General features: G+C 44.0%; 1 protein-coding gene across 2 annotated transcripts in view; it reads left to right on the forward strand.

Annotated features, from left to right (window-relative positions):
* LOC311286585 (sialoadhesin-like) overlaps positions 1–18,549 on the forward strand; it is a 71,441-nt gene extending 52,892 nt beyond the window's left edge. Inside the window, exons 7-17 of one of the 2 annotated variants that reach the window (XM_084402814.1) lie at positions 906–1,250; positions 1,486–1,737; positions 8,815–9,159; positions 9,573–9,818; positions 14,799–15,050; positions 15,135–15,392; positions 15,472–15,735; positions 15,814–15,916; positions 17,317–17,362; positions 17,573–17,814; positions 17,949–18,549. In XM_084402814.1, the coding sequence (XP_084258940.1) occupies positions 906–1,250; positions 1,486–1,737; positions 8,815–9,159; positions 9,573–9,818; positions 14,799–15,050; positions 15,135–15,392; positions 15,472–15,735; positions 15,814–15,916; positions 17,317–17,362; positions 17,573–17,814; positions 17,949–17,982 (2,387 nt within the window). In that variant the 3' untranslated portion in view covers positions 17,983–18,549. The remainder of the gene's footprint in view (positions 1–905; positions 1,251–1,485; positions 1,738–8,814; positions 9,160–9,572; positions 9,819–14,798; positions 15,051–15,134; positions 15,393–15,471; positions 15,736–15,813; positions 15,917–17,316; positions 17,363–17,572; positions 17,815–17,948) is intronic. The other variant, XM_084402815.1, reaches the window with a different exon arrangement.
* Positions 18,550–19,457: the final 908 nt, after the last annotated feature.

A 19,457-nucleotide genomic window follows, 5' to 3' on the forward strand; every position in this document is an offset into this window, starting at 1 on the left:
TGACCAATTAAAAACGACTGCAGCTTTCAGACGTGACTTTCTTTTCAGTTTTATAGTTCACTTGAGGCAGTTTCTATGGCATTTTTAACGACACATGTCGAGTGCGCATCAGTGTAATACATAAACGCGAGGGAGCATCAGTGTGCAGCACGAACCTCCACAGACTCGCGCGCGCTCAATAGTGTGTTGGAGATAAACTGTGACGGACAGCGGCCCTCCAGGACTGAGTTTGATGACCCATGCTCTGTATAAATGTCTGAAACTTAAAATGAACATTATGTGGTTGAAATCGCTGAATAGTTGTGATATGAAAAGCACTGAGCGCGTCCATCTCTGGCTCAGCGCCAGCCAAAGCGTGACAGCAGGGAAAGTTCTGATCAATCTGATGTTGTCATAGCCTACACTTCAAAGGGTTCAAATGGATCTCCTTTCGGGGGTGAAGAGTATCAGATCAGATCTGGGGGGCAATTCCCCCTTTTGCCCCCCGTGACTCCGGGCATGGACTGCCGACACTCCCTGTAAACAGAGTAACGTTACTCGTGATCGTTAATGCGAAAGCAACAAGTGTTCATTCAAAAAACATTTCAGTATTTTGCATATTGATAGTGGCTCCATGATGCCCACAAATTATACACAATATAAATTACAAGAGAATGCAAAAGCATTGAAAAATATTTTTTCCTCCCATCTCATATATTTCTCCATCATCATGTCCTTTTAGGGACTCCGTAGAATGCGTCATTTCCTTTCCGAACATAGAATTCGGCTTCGGGAACATCCCTATAAACACCAACTGAAATATTTTGTTTTGTAGTGTGTTATGAACAGTGTAGAAAGAAAACGAAAGATTTCTGTATTTGTTGCTGAAAGTCTCTTTAATTATTGTCCTCATTTCTGTGTTTCAGGGGTTGATGGTCTGCGGGATTGGGGAGTGAATTACAGCCCTTCATATGTTTGTGCATTAAAGGGATCAACAGTGAAAATATCCTGTACTTTAACATATACTTGGGGTTATACACTCATAAAAGGTTTCTGGACTAAACCTGTTGTAACTGATGGAGAATCACCTGATCTGTGTTCAGATCCACAGAAGAGAGGAAGAGTTCAGTGTTACAGTGAAAATATAAACACTCACAGCATCACTTTGATGAATGTAACAGAAGCTGATAAACACATCTACTACTGCAGAATTACAGATCATCAGGATAAAAGATGGACAGTGATTCCTGGATCTTGGCTTGATGTCACAGGTAAAACTAGTGAACTCTCAGAAATAAAACACAGAAACATTTTATTAGCTTTTGAATAAACTACCATCTGTGCCACAGAAACATCATGTTTATATAACTGCTTCAGTTTAGTGTTTTAATATTATCATTGTAGTATAATCACCATGATGCTGATGATGTAATGACAGTGAATATGTTGTTGTTGTTGTTGATTTTGTTGATGTTGTTGTTGTTGTTGTTGTTGTTGTGGTGTCAGACCTGCAGGTGGAGACACAGCAGAGTGTGAAACAGGGAGATTCAGTCACTCTGACATGTAAAAGCAGCTGCTCTCTGCCTGAACAAACAACATTCATCTGGTACAGAAACACACAGATATTCACTGAAGGAATTGTGAAAGTGAATCAGCTTCATCTGTGGTCAATCAGTCGTTCTGATGCAGGATACTATCATTGTGCTGTAAGAGGAAATGATCATCTGATCTCTCCTGCTGTTTATCTAGATGTTGAATGTGAGTACAAACTGATTCATTAACAGTAAATAAATATTTCACAGATTAAAAGATTAAAAAACATTTAATATATTATATTAATATTCATATTAATTTAGAATATAGACAAACCTTATATTAGTGTAATTGTCTAAATTGGCAATATGTTTAATCTGCCCTATATTAAATCATTCCTTTTTTTTCTATTTAATAAAAATAACAGAACATGAATCTATCGATTTGCCACTTCTATAGAGCTGGTAAGTCCCGCCCCTTCCGCTAACCCCACTGGACCTCTAGGTTGAAAAATCGTCAATGCAAGTGAATGGGAGAAAATAATTATTTTCTGGTCCCGTTTGAATTGTGCCATGAATGTGAACATATGTTGTCTGTGAATTTTTAATATTTTTTAATAAGGTCCAGTTCTGGTTTATTTCTTTGCTCTTGGCTGACATGTGGCATTGCTATGGCCTGCTTGTGGCCCAGATCTGGCAAACAGGAGCGGTCCGCCCAAGGGACGTCATTCCACACTGCATGTGGGCCAGATCATCTTTCCACGTGTGCCAGATTTGGGCTGGATCTGGGACGTCATAATGTTGTCATGACGGCGCGTTCCAGCGAGATCGCATTGCCTGCTGCTGATCTGTGCAGTGATCTGCCGACGGTGTGTGTGTTTCTCCCTGGGCGCCTCAGCACTCTGCTGAGCTTTTTCCTCTCTCTAAAAGAGCTGCACGCGGCACGTCTTTTTCAAGACGGCTTGCCCGTGTTTTTACTGGATGTGGGCGCGTGATTCATCTGCCTAACGGTCATGAGCGCTGTTTCGCGTGTTGGGAGGGGCTTCCGTGTGTGCCTGGTTCCTCTCGGGGACCCAGTGTTTTCATTCGGGGCTCCAGCAGATGGTGTCATGTCACTCACAGCATCACAAGGCGGGCTTGATTCCTCTGGAAATGAGGATTCGACTGCGTTGCCTCCCTCGGGAGTGTCAGCGTTAGTCGAGTCAGATCCAGAGCTGATGGCCATGCTTTCCCGGGCAGCTGAAAGCATCGGTTGGAGTGGCGCCGCCCTCCCCCCGAGCGCTGTAGGCTTACGATTGGTTCCTGGGCGCATATTGCTCTACAGCACTCGCTCCCAGTGCCTTTCTCCCGGACGTGCATCAGGACGCCTCTGACTCGCGAGGGTCCCTGTGACTTATCGCGGCCCGCGGGCGTCCTCCGCCTTCGCTGCACTCGATCGCGTGGCGATCATGGGCTGTATGTTCTCTGTCACTATCATGGCACAGGCATGCAGTGCTGTGTGTCGCCTTCGCCTTCGAGGCAGTGCTTACTCGGGAGTTCTGTCAGACCAGGCCGCCGTGGAACGCTGGTCCTTCCCTGGCCAACACTGACAGAACGCGGAAACTCGACCACGCCCCCACACAGGGACGCTATGCCTCCCATGTCTGGGCTGGTCGATCCGCCACGCACACTACTGACCTCGCTCTACGGGCGACATCGGTACCTGCGTGTTCCCGGGCCAGGTGATGTCCGCAGGTGTGGTCCAGCAATGGGCTCAGCCAGGTTTATGTGAGGGGGTCTGAGAATTCATTTTCTCAGCTCCCCCATGTCCCAGGCTGGGCTCCTTGGCGGTGTGGTTGAGGACTGTACTCTACAGTCTTCGACCCCCCAGAAGCAGACTGAGGCATTCTGCACCAACGTTCATCCATCCGTGCGGTCTCCTTAGTCTGCTTCCCGCCGAGGCCGCCTCCCTGCGGCTCCTCCCCTCGAGCCTTCACCGGCCCGAGCAGGAGGAGGATGCAGGAGGGCGGCACTGCCCGTCTTTGACCCTTAGCTGGCCAAATGCCGGGCTAAGCAGCACTCTCGAGACGGGCAGCTTGGAGTTAGGGCTCAATTCTTCTCAGGAGCTGGTAGCAGGGCCACTCCTTCCCCCGGTGGAGGGCCGGGGGAGAATCTCTTGTTTCGAGAACTGATGCCCCTTCCTCCAAGACCCAAGAGGCTGTGGATGACAGTGCGCGCCGCTCATGAGCCTCGCCACTCTCGTCCCCCTCTGTCGCCAGACCCCTGCCAGAGCACGCCCCCGTGGGACGCTGGTCCTCCCCTGGCCTCCTCTGGCAGGACGCGGCTAATGACCGTGCCCCCGCAAAGGGCCGCTATGCCACCCATGCCTGGGCCGGTCATTCCGCCTCGCTGCACCACCGAGGGTACGTCTGTGGTTCGTGTGACCCTGCTGGTACAGTTCTGGGAGCCTGGCTAGAGCTTCCCAGGCTGTCCTGCTGGGTCGCGAGAACCATCAGGCTCGGCTACGTGATTCAGTTTGCGCGGTCTCCTCCCCGCTTTAGGGGATTCCGCTTCACTATGGTCGGCGGCAATGCCCCTGTCATGAGAGCGGAGGTCGCCACCCTACTGGCGAAGGGTGCGATCGAGACTGTCCCTCCAGCCGAAATGAAGTCCGGCTTCTACAGCCCCTACTTCATTGTACCGAAAGAATCCGGTGGGTTACGGCCAATCCTCGATCTGCGCGTCTTAAACCGCTCCCTTCACAGGCTGCCGTTCAAGATGTTAACAGCCAAACGCATCCTCCAGTGTGTGCGGCCGCAGGATTGGTTTGCAGCGATCGACCTGAAGGACGCCAACTTCCATGTCTCCATTTTACCTCGACACAGACTGTTTCTTCGGTTTGCTTTTGAGGGGCGGGCATACCAGTACGCGGTTCTCCCATTCGGGCTAGCCCTGTCTCCTTGCGTCTTCACGAAAGTCATCGAGGCAGCCCTTGTTCCCCTCCGGGAACACGAGGTTCGCATCCTGAACTATCTCGACGACTGGCTGATCCTAGCTCACTCTCGAGACCAGGTTTGCGAACACAGGGACCTAGTGCTAAGGCACCTAGCTCGTTGGGTCAACTGGGAGAAGAGCAAACTCTGCGCCGTGCAGAGGATCTCTTTTCTCGGTATGGAGATCGACTCGGTCGCGCAGTCTGAGCTGACTTGCCTTCGTCTATTCGAGGGCAAGAGTGCGGTTCCACTGAAACTATTTCAGAGGCTCCTGGGGCATATGGCATCTGAAGCCACAGTAACGCCGCTCGGATTGCTTCATTCGAGACCGCTTCAGCTTTGGCTTTGCGATCGAGTCCCGAGGTGGGCATGGCAACACAGCACAATCCAAGTCCCAGTGCCTCCGGCCTGCCATCAGACCTTCACCCCATGGACGAACCTCAGTTTTTTATGGGCCGGAGTGCCCTTAGAACGAGTTTCCCGGCATGTTGTTGTATCAACAGATGCCTCCACTACGGGCTGGGGCACCATGTGCAATGGGCATGCTGCCGCGGGCTCCTGGACAGGACCCCAGCGCCTTTGGCATGTCAATTGCCTCGAGTTGCTGGCTGTACGTCTCGCCCTGCACCGCTTCCGTGCATTGCTCAGGTGTCAGCACGTACTAGTCCGATCAGACAATACCGCAACAGTAGCGTACATCAACCATCAAGGTGGTCTACGTTCCCGCCGTATGTCGCAACTCGCTCGCCACCTCCTCATATGGAGTCAGAAGCATCTGAGGTCGCTTCGAGCCATTTATATCCCGGGAGACCTGAACCTTGCGGCCGACGAGCTGTCTCGGTTTTGGCCTCTCCCTGGAGAATGGAGACTCCATCCCCAGTCGGTTCAGCTGATTTGGGATCAGTTCGGGGACGCACAGGTAGATCTGTTTGCCTCCCACGACTCGTCCCATTGCAACCTGTTTTATTCCCTGACCGAGGGCACGCTCGGCACGGATGCACTGGCGCACAGCTGGCCGCGGAGCCTACGCAAGTATGCGTTTCCCCCAGTGAGCCGCCTTGCGCCGACCTTGCGCAAGATCAGGGAGGACGAGGAGCAGGTAATTTTGGTTGCCCTGTATTGGCACAACCGGACCTGGTTCCCAGAACTAGTACTCCTCGCGACAGCACCTCCCTGGCCAATCCCTCTGAGGTAGGACCTGCTTTCTCAGGGACGGGGCACCTTATGGCACCCTTGTCCCGATCTTTGGAACCTCCACGTGTGGCTCCTGGACGGGACGAGGCAATTAAGACAGCGCTCCTGGTTGCATTGGCCTCCATCAAGAGGGTAGGGGACCTGCAGGCATTTTCGGTTGACAAAGCGTGCCTGGAATTTGGGCCAGCTAACTCTCACGTGATCCTGAGACCCTGGCCTGGATATGTGCCCAAGGTTCCCACCACACCCTTTTGAGACCAGGTGGTGAACCTGCAAGCGCTGCCCTTGGAGGAGGCAGACCCAGCCTTGGCACTGATCTGTCCAGTACGCGCCCTCCGTGCTTACGTAGACAGAACGCAGTGTTTCAGGACCTCAGACCAGCTCTTTGTCTGTTATGGTGGGAAGCTGAAGGGAAAGGCTCTCTCCAAGCAAAGGTTGTCTCACTGGATAGTGGACACCATTGCTTTGGCATACCAGCAGCAAGGTCGACCGTGCCCCCTTGGTGTGACGGCCCACTCCACTCGGAGTGTTGCATCCTCTAGCGCATGGCGCCTTGCTAACAGACATTTGTAGAGCTGCAGGCTGGACACACATTCGCGATGTTCTATAATATCCGAGTGGAGCCAGTTTCTTCTAATGTTCTCGATTCAACTAGCCGGTACTAGATTCTGCTCAGGTGTCTTCGCTTGCTCGCCATTCCTTTCCACGGGTGGGATACGTGCGATTTTTATTAATTTTTTTTCCTCAGGTGAGCCTAATAAGCCCTGAGTCTCCTCCAGCACTGTTGATGTCAACGCCAGAGTTATGCCACCGGCAGCTTTCGCGCTTGGCTAGGTGCCTCCATGTGCATGGTTCCCCCTCTGGGCGACCCCCACATGTGTATTTCCACTGTAAGCCTCTCTGAGCATGTGTCTTTCCCTCGGCAAGCCACCTTGCCACCCCTGGGGTTGAAATATTCCACCTGCGGCTGAACACCCCAGTGATACTCCATATGCAGCCCCGCTGGGTCATATGTGTATTCCAAGTCCCTAGCAAAGTCGAAGCAAAAACCAGGAGACTTGAGATGGATTTTATAAGCAGAAGAGATTTATTCTTCAGAGATTGTAGTTCATCAAGTCTGTAGTTCATCATCATCAAGTCTATCTCATAATACAGTATTCATTGTAATTATACTTTTCAAAGAGGGGAGGGATTACATAGAGGTGGAGACTCTGAATAAAGCATGTAAATGAATATACAGGTTAAGGAACCCGCCCCAAACTCCAGCGTGTTACCAGTCTCAATCCAATCAGCATAACCATTCAAACGCATATGTGCTAATCCAATCAGCCTAACGATTCAACGTCTGGACTGTGGCTCTGGCTCTGGCTCCAGGAGCCATTAAAGACAATAGGTTAGCGTCTCCGTGATCTGACTCATTTAACTTACAAAGGAAAAACAGGTCTGGCAGGAATATCTTGCTGTAAACTCAATAATCACTTTCTCAGTTTATATACTATTGTAGTTGAAATCTAAATTAAACATTTAATAAATTTGTAATACAAAAATATGCATTATCATTATAAAAATTATATATATATTTTTTACTTTTATCAGCAGTTTATCGGCAGGAGAATGTCCAAATGTAATGTAATTTATATTTTCAAAAAAATAGAAAAGTGTTCTTTCAAACGATACCTACCTTTTGACTCTCCTTGATACAGTTTTGAAGTTATGAGTCTTTAGTTTTGTGTGTCACTCAGAAAACTCATGTTTATTTTTATTACTCATTTTTATTGCCTTCCAAATGTGTGAGGACTAAACAAAAAGGTACTTTATGCGATCACCACAAAATCTGATCCAGATGCAGCTCATATTTAGGGGAACTTCCCCAAAAAATATTTTTTCCCCTACCGTATTTCCTTCCCGAGTTATTGCATGTCAAACAAGAGAGATACGCAAAATCATAATAAAAATTATATATTTTTCTTTGTATTTATCAGCAGTTTCTCGGCAGGAGAATGTCCAAATGTAATGTAATTTATATTTTCAAAAAATTTGAAAAGTTTTCTATCAAACGATACCTACCTTTTGACTCTCCTTGTTATAGTTTTGGAGTTATGAGTCTTTAGTTTTCTATGTGTCACTCAGACAAAACAACTCTAAAAATGCCTTCAGGGCTTAAGGGGTTAATATATTCACATCACAAACACTAGGTGTTTCTCAATGTCAAGGATACTTCCTTGGCAGGACTGGTCCTTCCAAGTCACTTCCTTCAGAGGCTAGGCGAGGCTCCTCTTTAGCATTTGGAGAACACGTTTTTCAACGGCTCTGGAACAGGTTAGCAAGTGCACGTCATTGCGTCATTACGTCAGTGAAAATGAAAAACAGAGCGTTGCTATGGACGCAGTTCTGTTCACTCAGGCAATATAATCGTTTTTAAATCAATAAACTCCTTTTTAATCATATTGATTCTTTGACTGTCAAGTGTGTTTAAACAGTGTGGGTCAATTTGACCCATAACATAATGGATGTAATTATTTTTTAAAACAAATGTTTGGTAACGTAAATATACTTACATTTGAAAGCATATTGCCCCGTTAACGTTCCGACTCCGTTACCGTCCGACATTTAGAATTTTTTGAAAAAGATAGCAAAGCTGCGCGCATAGGATTGTGGGTGATTTGAGAGCGCGAAGGCTACACATATGCATCCTTTCCTGTATATGGGATATTTTTCGAACGAAGGACTCAGTCCTTGGTTGAAATTCCGAGGATCCTCGACATTGGAACAGTCCTTCGACGGATGTCGATGACGTAGCATCCTCGAAATTCTGGCTTCCGAGGATCCTTCCTTGACATTGAGAAACGGCTCCTGTGTTTCTGCAGCATGAGATCCAGCAATATTATAAGATTAGTAGAAGTCTTCACTTCACGGCGATCACTTAGAAGATTTTAACAAACATGAGCACAACAACTTAACCTATACTGACACACACAGATATCAACAATCAGCACATGAATCTCAACAATGGTGACCCGATCACTTTTAGGGGAAATGCTGATCCTTGGAAATGTACCACTTGCTTGAACCCAATGAGAGATTTCTGTTTGTTGCTGAAAGCCTCTTTAATTATTTTCCTCATTTCTGTGTTCCAGCGGTTGATGGTCTGCTGGATTGGGGAGTGAATTACAGCCCTTCATATGTTTGTGCATTAAAGGGATCAACAGTGACAATATCCTGTACTTTAACATATCCTCAGAGTAATAAACTCGTAAAAGGTTTCTGGACCAAAACTGTTGTAAATGATGGAGAATCACCTGATCTGTGTTCAGACCCACAGAAGAGAGCAGGGATTCAGTGTAACAGCGACTATAAAGACACTTCCAACATCACTTTGACGGCTGTAACAGAAGCTGATAAACACATCTACTACTGCAGAATTACAGATCATCAGAGTAAAAGATGGACAGTGGTTCCTGGATCTTGGCTTGATGTCACAGGTAAAACTAGTAAACTCTCAGAAATAAAACACAAAACCTTTTCTATTAATGATTGAATGTATTAGATTAAACGGGAGGGAATGATGGATGTTGGTTGGACTCAAACTCAGGTCTCCATGACAACAGCAGCTGTTTATATATCAGAAGTGAATCACTATCATCTGTGCCACAGAAATATCAAGCAATATATTATGTAACTGTTGTCTGACCTGCTTCATTTTAGTGTTTTAAAGTTTTTAATTTAGTATCATTGCCATGATGCTGATGTTGTGATGACAGTGATTATTTTGTTGTTGTTGTTGTTGATGATGATGATGATGATGATGATGATGATGTTGTTGTTGTTGTTGTTGTTGTTGTTGTTGTTGTTGATGATGTTGTTGATGTTGTTGTTGTTGTTGTTGTTGTGTCAGACCTGCAGGTGGAGACACAGCAGAGTGTGAAAGAGGGAGATTCAGTCACTCTGACATGTAAAAGCAGCTGCTCTCTGCCTGAACAAACAACATTCATCTGGTACAGAAACACACAGAGAATAACTGAAGGAACAGTGAATCAGCTTCATCTGCAGTCAGTCAGTCGTTCTGATACCGGAGACTACAGTTGTGGCATTAAAGGACATGAACATCTGATCTCTTCTGCTGGTTATCTCACAGTAGGATGTGAGTACAAACTGATTCATCATTATAAGTGAAATATTCTCGCACTATTAATGTTTATATTTCATTTGGGAGAGTTTATAAAGCTAGGCTCAAACTGAAATCTCTAGTAGTGTGTTGTGAAAAGTGTAGAAGAAAAATATAGCAGTGTTTTTCGGAGTTCAAGCGTTTTAAGGCCTGTAAGCATATAAGCCTGTAACCGGTCCCACGTGATGGGACGTTGACTCTGCGTTGTGTGTGCGTAGAAGAAATAGACATCAAACTTCTATGACTGGTCTATAGACCCCTTCAATGTTCGAAAGGTTGGGTGCGCGCAGCATGGGGTCAGAAAAATGGCGTGGCTAATAGACCGGCATATTGTGTCAAGATATGCACTGTCTTTGCCACCACAGGAACGGGAACAGTTCCATAATAAACTTGTTTTAGCTAATGGCGATTGTCTGCCTGATCCCGAGATCCTAACAGAATGGGTAGACAACATTAGCAAGTGGCCAGATATTCACTGGTACTGCTATCTATTCAGATAGATACTGCTATCTGCTAAGTCTGTCGCATGACACAGGTCACAATTAATGCCAGATATCAAACTTCACCTAACTATTAAATCAGTCTACAGTTTACAGAAAACTAGGGCTGGGAATCGATTACATTTTTTTTTACTAATTAATTGCACAATTTGCTGTAATTAATTGCAATTAATTGCATTTCCCCCAAGCGTGCAATCATCAATTTTTAAACTTAGAATCACCTAATTAAATTAAACAACACAGGAAAAAAAGGAACAGAAAATAGCCCTATATTAAAATAATATTAAACATCAATATATCGATATATTATTCTTTTTCAATAATCAATCAACATAATCAATTAAACAGAATTTTTTAATTTTTTTTAACTAATTATCCAAATAAAATATAGTCCTACAAAGCTATTATTACCAGAGCATGTGATCAAAGCAGGTCATTTTACCATTGTTGCCCAACATGACTGCAGCTCAGCAAACAGAAGTCTACTACAGAGAAATTTCACGTTATTTGAGCGGACTTTGCTTTTCCAGTGCGTGATCGGTACATGATTCGAGCGTTTGGGCCGTTAACTACAGAGCAGAACATTGAACAGAGAGCGCAGCGCGCCGACACACACACACACACAAAACGGAGAGCGCGGCGCAAAAAAGGAGCGGAAAAGACCCGCTCATGAAAGCTGCGCGAGATTAAAACCTGATCGCTGAACAGGGGGGCATATTTTCGACCTTTTCAATAGCAGCCGCAACAGGAAATCATTAAAACGAGGCAAAAAAAAATAAAAAAAGTGCTGCATTAATTGCATTTTTTTTTGACGCGTTAAACATCTCAAATTAATCGCAAAGATTAACGCGTTACTTCCCCCAGCCCTACAGAAAACATTTGTTTACTTACCATGGCTTAACTCTACCGTACGTCACAATGTTGTCCCAGTCTGCCCATTTATAAAAAAAGAAATAAAAAAAAACAGGAAACTGTTCATCGTTTTTTTTTTTTTTTTTTTAAATAAACGGGCAGACTGGGACAATGCTACGATCATAGAGGCTCGTGCTTGAGTGCTCACTTCATATCAGGTAAAGTCAGTCCCTCCAGTTTTTCGCGATTCCGCGATCGCTGAATACAACGCAAAATCAACAAAATGCCGCATTTTTTTGCGATCCTGCATAATTCCTAATTTAACCGCAAAATAATCAAAAAGAAATTAAGAAGACCTCACAAAACATTAAATTATAATTCATTATAATGAAATATCTCTAGTTTAATTAAAGTTTCAATGCATTTTTACTTGGATACAGATGACAGGGGAAACTCCTTTTCCTCGATTTACTGAAGCCTATAATGTAAAACGCATTTTGCAGCTGCACAGTGAGTGTCTGGCTCACTCATTGGCTGTGCTGTGGCAACTGCACATCCAAAGGCGCGGGCGCCTCTGACGTGTGCGCCAATGAGCTAGCATCACGCCATTACACGTCAGAGCCCGCCAAGGGGGCGCGGCCTTAGCCCATATTAGTCCCGAAAAACGCCATTTTAGCAGGTTTAACGACTGAAGCGACAACTTGCCAGGTTACTATAGTGCGGCCGGCTACGCAATACTCGTTTCCTACTCTCAGGGAACTGAGGTTACGATAGTAACCAAGTAGTTCCCTTTCGAACGGTCACTTCGTATTGCGTAGCTATACGCAGTGGGGACGCCATGCAAAACGCCACACTATAAGTAGCAACTGGTTGCCTTCTGCAGCTCAGGACCCCTCAACTCAGGATTTACACACAGTTCTACAGTATAAATTACTACACCTGCTGTTAATATTTACATAGGTCAGGTAGAAAAATTGGCCATAGGTTGTTTTAAAAGTTAATTTGATAAAAATAGACCAAAATAGACCAAAATAAACAGGCTTTATGCATTTTGTTTGTGATTTGTATGACTATTGTGCATCTGACATAATACTATTATGGTAAATGTGATGTCCTAATTATAAAATATAAAAATAAAAAATTACCACCACAAAATCAGTCATTTTAATCGCAAAAATCACACAAAAAAATCTTGAAATCCTGGAGGGACTGTTAAGTCATCCTTTATCATCCCTTTCCGTTAGATTAAACGCAAAAGCCTGGATTGCATGAACAGTTTTCTGTATAGTAAGTATTACTGTACTATAATACAGATATTAATACGCGATCTAACACATTAGATCGCGATCGGAAGTTAATACGGTTGTTTAAAGTGAGTTTTGAGTTCAAGGGCCCTATTTTAACGATCTAAAACGCAAGTATCAAGCGCAAAAGGCAAGTAACTTTGTGGGGGGTTCTTGGGCGCTGTTGCTATTATACCGGCGGGATAAATGACTCAAAACTAAAATGGGTTGGTCTGAAGTAGCTTCATTATTCATAGGTGTGGTTTGGGCGTAACGTGAAATAAACCAATCAGAGCATCATCTCACATTCCCTTTAAGAGCAGGCGCGCTTGTTCTATAGCGGATTCCTATTATAACGGTGGATTTGCCAGGCGCGGCAGGAGCAGTTCACAGCCGAGGAGACCGACGTTCTCGTCAGGGACGTTGGGGATGGAGAAACACACCCAAATTAACTTCGGTTAAACAGGCGTATGATAATTTGGGTAAATGTGTAAGCTAGATGTATGCTTTTATAATAAACTATCTATCTATCTATCTATCTATCTATCTATCTATCTATCTATCTATCTATCTATCTATCTATCTATCTATCTATCTATCGTAATAATGTATGATTTTGCAAAAATGAAAACTGCTGCTTCTGTGTAGATGAGAGAATCAAAGTGTATGCACGTTGTGCACACGCTACATTGATTATGGCCAAGCATGCGCCCTTAAAATAGCATATGAATAACATGCGCAACGCGCCACTGACTTTAAACTAGTTTTTTTCGGTCAGTGGCGGAATTGTTTTCTAAACCAGCAAAATAGCATGAGGGAACGTTTGCGCCGGAACACGCCTCCTCTTTGCGCTGAACCGCCCGGGGAGCGCAAGTGTATTTCTTAGTTAACCGACGTGCTTCTGTGGAGGGAAAAGTCCTCCAAAGTGGTGGTGACATAACACCCCCCTCGGATAGGCGCGTCCTCGTGCTGTAAAGACGACAAGAGAAGAAGAAAAAAAAAGAAAAAAGGGCGGAGGCTTCGGTGGAGGATGTGGAGCTGGTGATGGATGGTGATGAGGAGGAGTTGGTGGAGATGTGGACCATGGTGGAGCTGATGGTGGGAGGAACCAGGGAGGAGTGTTGACGGAGGGGGCGGATGGAACCCTGGGACCGATCGGCAGAGGCAGAACCATGGTGAGTGGTAGAGGAACAGGCGGAACAGAGAGGTTGACGGAACAGGGCAACATCGCAGGTTTGGAGGGTTGGCGCTGAGCCGCTGGGTCGCAGGACTGAGGTGATGACGAGGTGACGGAGGTGACAGACTGACAGGCCGAGGTGGAGATATGGGCCTTGAGGCCAGAGGTGTAGCCGGGGGCTCGGCCTCACTCCAAGCTGGTGGAGGGGAAGCCCGAGGCGAAGAGGATGAGCCGCACAGAGTGAGCGGCGGAGGCAGAGCCGAGGAGCTGGACCACATCAGTGGTGCCGACAGATCCAGGGGGCTGGCCGTGACCAGCGATGAAGATGGGGAGGTCAGGCAGGGACCGGCGAAGAAGATGAAGATTCGAGGGTGGGAACTTGGGTGGGAACTTGGGTGGGAATAGGATCCGCGGACCACAGGTCTATAAGGTCCAGGTCCGCTCCTGGCTCTGAGGTGGACTGACCTGCCTGCATCATCTCTGGGGCCTTGATGTACTCCGTGGGCGCCTCGGGCTCGCTGGCTGTGAGGGTGATGTTTCCGTTCCCGAGCCCCCAGGCCAGGTATCCAAGCCACCTACGGTTTTCAGGCAGGAGAGGGAGTCGCTGTGCTGGTAAGTCCATTCTTCTTTTTCTCGTTTTGAGAGGTCGGTTCTTCTGTAACGGCTGTGGGCGGTTGTTGAATGCACAAGACGATGATGAAGGTAATAATAAGGTTTATTTAACAGATACAGGTAGAACTGACACAACCACGTAAACACATACGAGAACCGACAAAGGACTGAACAGAACACGGAGTATAAATACACAGAAGGAAACTAACTAGACAAGTGTAGAAGGTAAACTAATTAGGGACAAACGAGCACAGGTGCAGACAATCCATGACATGGTGATGACGTGGTGGTGACAGTAACGTACCATTAAAACATGAATTTGTGTTTAGTAATTTTTTTTCATGAATCTTTAGTTGATAAATCTGTAAATACAATATTGTTTTATTAATATTGCACCAGTTCAGATGTAGATTTGCACCTTTTTCATTTTGATTTCTACTTAAAGATAAACTTCAGTAATATTATAAAGATAATTGAAGGTCATGGCATGAATAAAGTAATTATTTTCATATTTTATATATATTTTATGCAGATCCTCCAAAGAGCATCTCAGCATCCATAACTGAATCTGGTGTAATAGTGGAGGGAGATTCAGTGACTCTGAACTGCAGCAGTGACTCAAACCCTCCTGCAGAAATCAGCTGGTTTAAAGGAGGAACGATTCTGCAATCTGGCGACACATACAGCATCACTAATATTAAATCTGAGGCCAGTGGAAACTATTATTGCTCTGCTAGAAATGAACATGGATCTCGGACCTCTGCTGTGACTGTGAATGTCATGTGTAAGTCTGCCTTGATTTTAGATCAGTTCTGGATGATTATTTGCTCAATTACTGAATGTCATTTGACACTTTTTGTCTTTTCAGATCATCCGAAGAGCGTCTCAGTGTCGGTCAGTCCGTCTGGTGTAATAGTGGAGGGAGATTCAGTGACTCTGAACTGCAGCAGTGACTCAAACCCTCCTGCTCTGAACTTCAGCTGGTTTAAAGGAGGAACAATTGTAGGATCTGGAAGAATCTTCAGCATCTCAAACATCAGCTCTGATCACAGTGGAGAATACAAGTGCATATCCAGAAATAAACATGGAGAGAAAGACTCTGAAGCTGTGAAGCTGAATGTCATGTGTGAGTTAATAAATGTGAGTCAGTAAATCATCTGGTTATAGTAAGTTATCCAATAATGTTTTATTTTTGTCTCTTTCAGACCGACCAAGAAATGTCTCAGTGTCCGTCAGTCGGTCTGGTGTAATAGTGGAGGGAGATTCAGTGACTCTGAACTGCATCAGTGACTCAAACCCTCCTGCTCTGAACTTCAGCTGGTTTAAGGAGAATGAAACCTCAGCTGTTGGATCTGGACAGAGTTTCAGCATCTCCAGCTTTAACTCCAGTTTCAGTGGACGCTTCTACTGTGAGGCTCAGAATAAACATGGATCTCAGAGATCAGCGTCTGTTTCACTCACTGTTAAAGGTATTTTCTATAATCAGACACTCTTTCAGTTTCATCTGTCTCATGTGTGAAATGATCTTCATGATCATCTTGTTTCAGGGGTTCAGAGAGATGCTCTGCTCACAGTTTCTGGGATCGTGGCGGGATGTGGAGGGTTGATCTTCATCATCATCATCATCATAATCATCATTGTGTTCATAAGGTGAGTGAATGTTGAGCTAGGAATGGGCGATATGGCCTAAAAACCATATTGCGATAACGATATATATCACGATATATAAATTATAACAAACCATTTCAGAACAGGTTACACAGACCTTAAGGAAAGCCAAACAACTGCTAAATGTTTTTTTTTTTTTTTTTTAAGAAAGAAAGAAAGAAACGGTGTATGTAGTTTTGAGAACATTTATTGTGCAAAACTGTAATTATACAACATAATGTTGCAGATAAGTAAAATTCAAGTAAACTAGCTGCAGAGACTTTAAGTAGCCCTAATGTTTATATTATGGCTAGCAGCTTATGAAACCCCAAATTCAAAATTAGAATGTTGTGAAAAGGTTTTCATAACGCTGTAAGCCAGTGGCGTAGGTTTGATTTTGAAATTGGTAGGGACGGGGACATCAATATAAATATATTTTAAGTTTTGATCGAAATTATTGCTAAGGATATATCAGTGTCACTGGATATTGGTAGGGACACGTCCCTAGCGTCCCTACTAAATTCTACGCCCCTGCTGTAAGCCATAATCATCGAAATTATAACAAATAAAGGCTTGTAATATCTCACTTTGCATGTAATGAGTCTATATAGTTTCACCTTTTACTTTTGCACGATATTCTAATTTTTCGAGGTTCACCTGTATACGTCAACTAAAGAAAATGCTTCAAGTATAAAAGTTTATTTACATTAGTGCCATGCCATAGACAGTAAAAAGTGCAAAACAGTGCAGAAGGCACCAAATGTAGTTTTAGTTAGGCTATTTTCTTAAAGGACACAAAAGATGCAAAGAGCAGAACAACTGATCAGTTAAAAAGCAACACAACAACGAATCTTAAAATCGGGCACACAGAGATGTGTTTACACCACTATTTAGTGAATACGCGCTGGTATTCAGTGACGTTTCGTTTTGAGGTGGTAGAACAGATTAGTCGTGTGTGTTACCGAACTGTTGCCACACGCACTCTGTATAGTTTGCTGCTGCTCGTCGGACGGCTTAAATCCGAACCAAGTCCAAATAATGAATGTTGCACCGATCTTTTTCACCAGCTCCTCCGCGTTTTGCTTTCAGTCATGTTTACTCAAGATGACGACGAATATGATACGTTGCAGCCGGGTGCAGCTCGTGGCTCTAAATTTCGCGGGTAGATTGTGTCATCAACGTGCATTATCGCGATAGTGCAATAGAATTAAAATCTCTATCGTAGGCCAGTTTTGTATCGTTTATATCGCCCATTACTATGTTGAGCAGATCCTGCATTAAATTCTTAAAAAAAAAATAACATAAATGCAACATTTGTTGAACTTAAACCACTAACAAAAAATAAATGTTTCTTAAAATAAATTACTTTTCAGTACTTTCTAACAAAAACATGCTTTCTCCAGGAAGAAGAGGAGAGACGGTGGAGCTGAAGTTATCAGACAAAATCAGGCAAGTTTGATAATAATACATACCTGAATCTACAATGACATGGATATTATATTTAACTAGAAAATACAAGACTTACAAGATCATGTACTGACAAATATTTGACATGAAGACAATCTGGAAAACATCATGCATGTAACTCACAGTCACTGTGTTTCTGAATGATCGATCTGTTGTTATATCTGTGTGATATTTTATTTGATGAAACTGCAGGAGGATCACATTGACAGATCAGCAGAAACGGCTTCGACCAATGACGTTCCACTGTATTCACTAGTATCAGCCAATCAGAGGGATGATCTGTATTCCAACATTAAAGCAAAGAAACAAACAGAAACAGACTCTGCAGATGTTGAAGAGGTTCAGTATGCCAGTGTCCATCACTTCAAGAACAAAGACATGAAGACTGAAGAGTACGACTGCATTGAGACGCATCATCCGTCTGAAGCCAACAGGTGAGAAACGACTCATTTAAACTCAAATAAAACATATTCAATTCTTAATCAGAGCTCTTGTTTTGTGTTGTTGAGATGATGGATTGTCACCTCTTGAAATGCCACATTAACATATTTGTTTAATTTCTCCCCAGATCTGAGGATGTGATCTACAGCTCAGTCAAGTAAAGAACATGTGATCGAAGCCGCTTCCTATTGATGCTGATGGGAGACCTGGATTTGAGTCCAGCTCAGGTCATGTTCCCATCTCACTGTCCTCTTGATTTCACCTTTACACATTTATGGGACTGTTTTACTGTTTGACATGAATTGATTTGGGTTTACAATGAGCTCTTTTATGATAATCTGATTTGATTTTCAGTATCACAAACACACACACACACACACACACACACACACACACACACACACACACACACACACACAAACACACACACACACACACACACACACACACACATGAACACACTGATACCTGTAATAGTCAAAGGCTTTTTAGCTCTCGCTTTGTACAGTCAATGCAGAACAGATGTTTCCTCTTCTCTCGTCATACTGTGTGATTTTATTGCTAAATACATTAAATCTGAACATTGTCAGAAAGTCTTTAGTTTCATTGTCATGAATATTTTGCACATTTTACACCCAACTCTCATACCTGTAATGTGCCGGGTATTGTATTTTTCATAATATTTTTCATTACTGGTTAAAATACTGTAATATTCTTTTACAATGGGGTTGTTAAATTTAAAGCTACACTGACACATGTTTTTCAAAATTATAAAAATGTAAGTAAGGTGGGAAGACATTGTAAAACCATCTTCCAAACCGTGTGTTAGAGGGACAAGGCAGAGAGAAAATCCACTTGCACACACACTTCAATAAAAAGACTCCATATGAAAATACAAGAACACCAAGAACAACTAATCCAAAATACAAACACGAACATGATCCAACACAAAACAACGACTAGCAAAGTATGACTGAAAACAAAGGGCTTAAACACAGAGAGCAATGAGTAGACAATTAACAACAGCTGGAACTAATGACAGTAACTATAGAAACTTACACATAAACCAGGAGAAACTGAAACCAAACACAGAAAGGGAATGACAGACACAATGAAAACAGAGAATACACTTCAACATAAAAGTCCATACAAAACCAAAGACACAGAACTGGGATCGTGACATAGTCTCCCCTCAAAAGAGCGGCTTCCAGACGCACCAGATCAGTCCAGGAGGGAGGAGGAACAGGGTGTAAGATATTATAGTTTGCCCCGACTCATCCCACTCCAAAGTATATTTTAGAGTTCATCCCCAAAGTGGCTTAATTATCATCGAGAAGAAGAAAGTCAACAGTTATATAGTTTCTTCACCATTTGGATGATCACATCCTAAGCAAATGGTCATCATCAGTTGTAGAATGGGAATGGGTGTGGGACACAGAGAATTTCATCAGAACTTCATAACATACAGACCACAGCTGTTATAACAGAGCAACTTCATTTACATTAAGAGTGGTAAACTGTGACAGGATAAAGGGTTTGAGATTTGGATGTTCTGTGTTCATTCTGATGCCGGTGAACCCAAGGTGCTTCGTGGACTTTGCCACTGCTATGCTGAAATACACTTCATTTTTGAGAT

The sequence above is a fragment of the Rutilus rutilus genome (genome assembly GCF_951802725.1).
Source record: "Rutilus rutilus genome assembly, chromosome: 2".
NCBI classification, from domain to species: Eukaryota; Metazoa; Chordata; class Actinopteri; order Cypriniformes; family Leuciscidae; genus Rutilus; species Rutilus rutilus.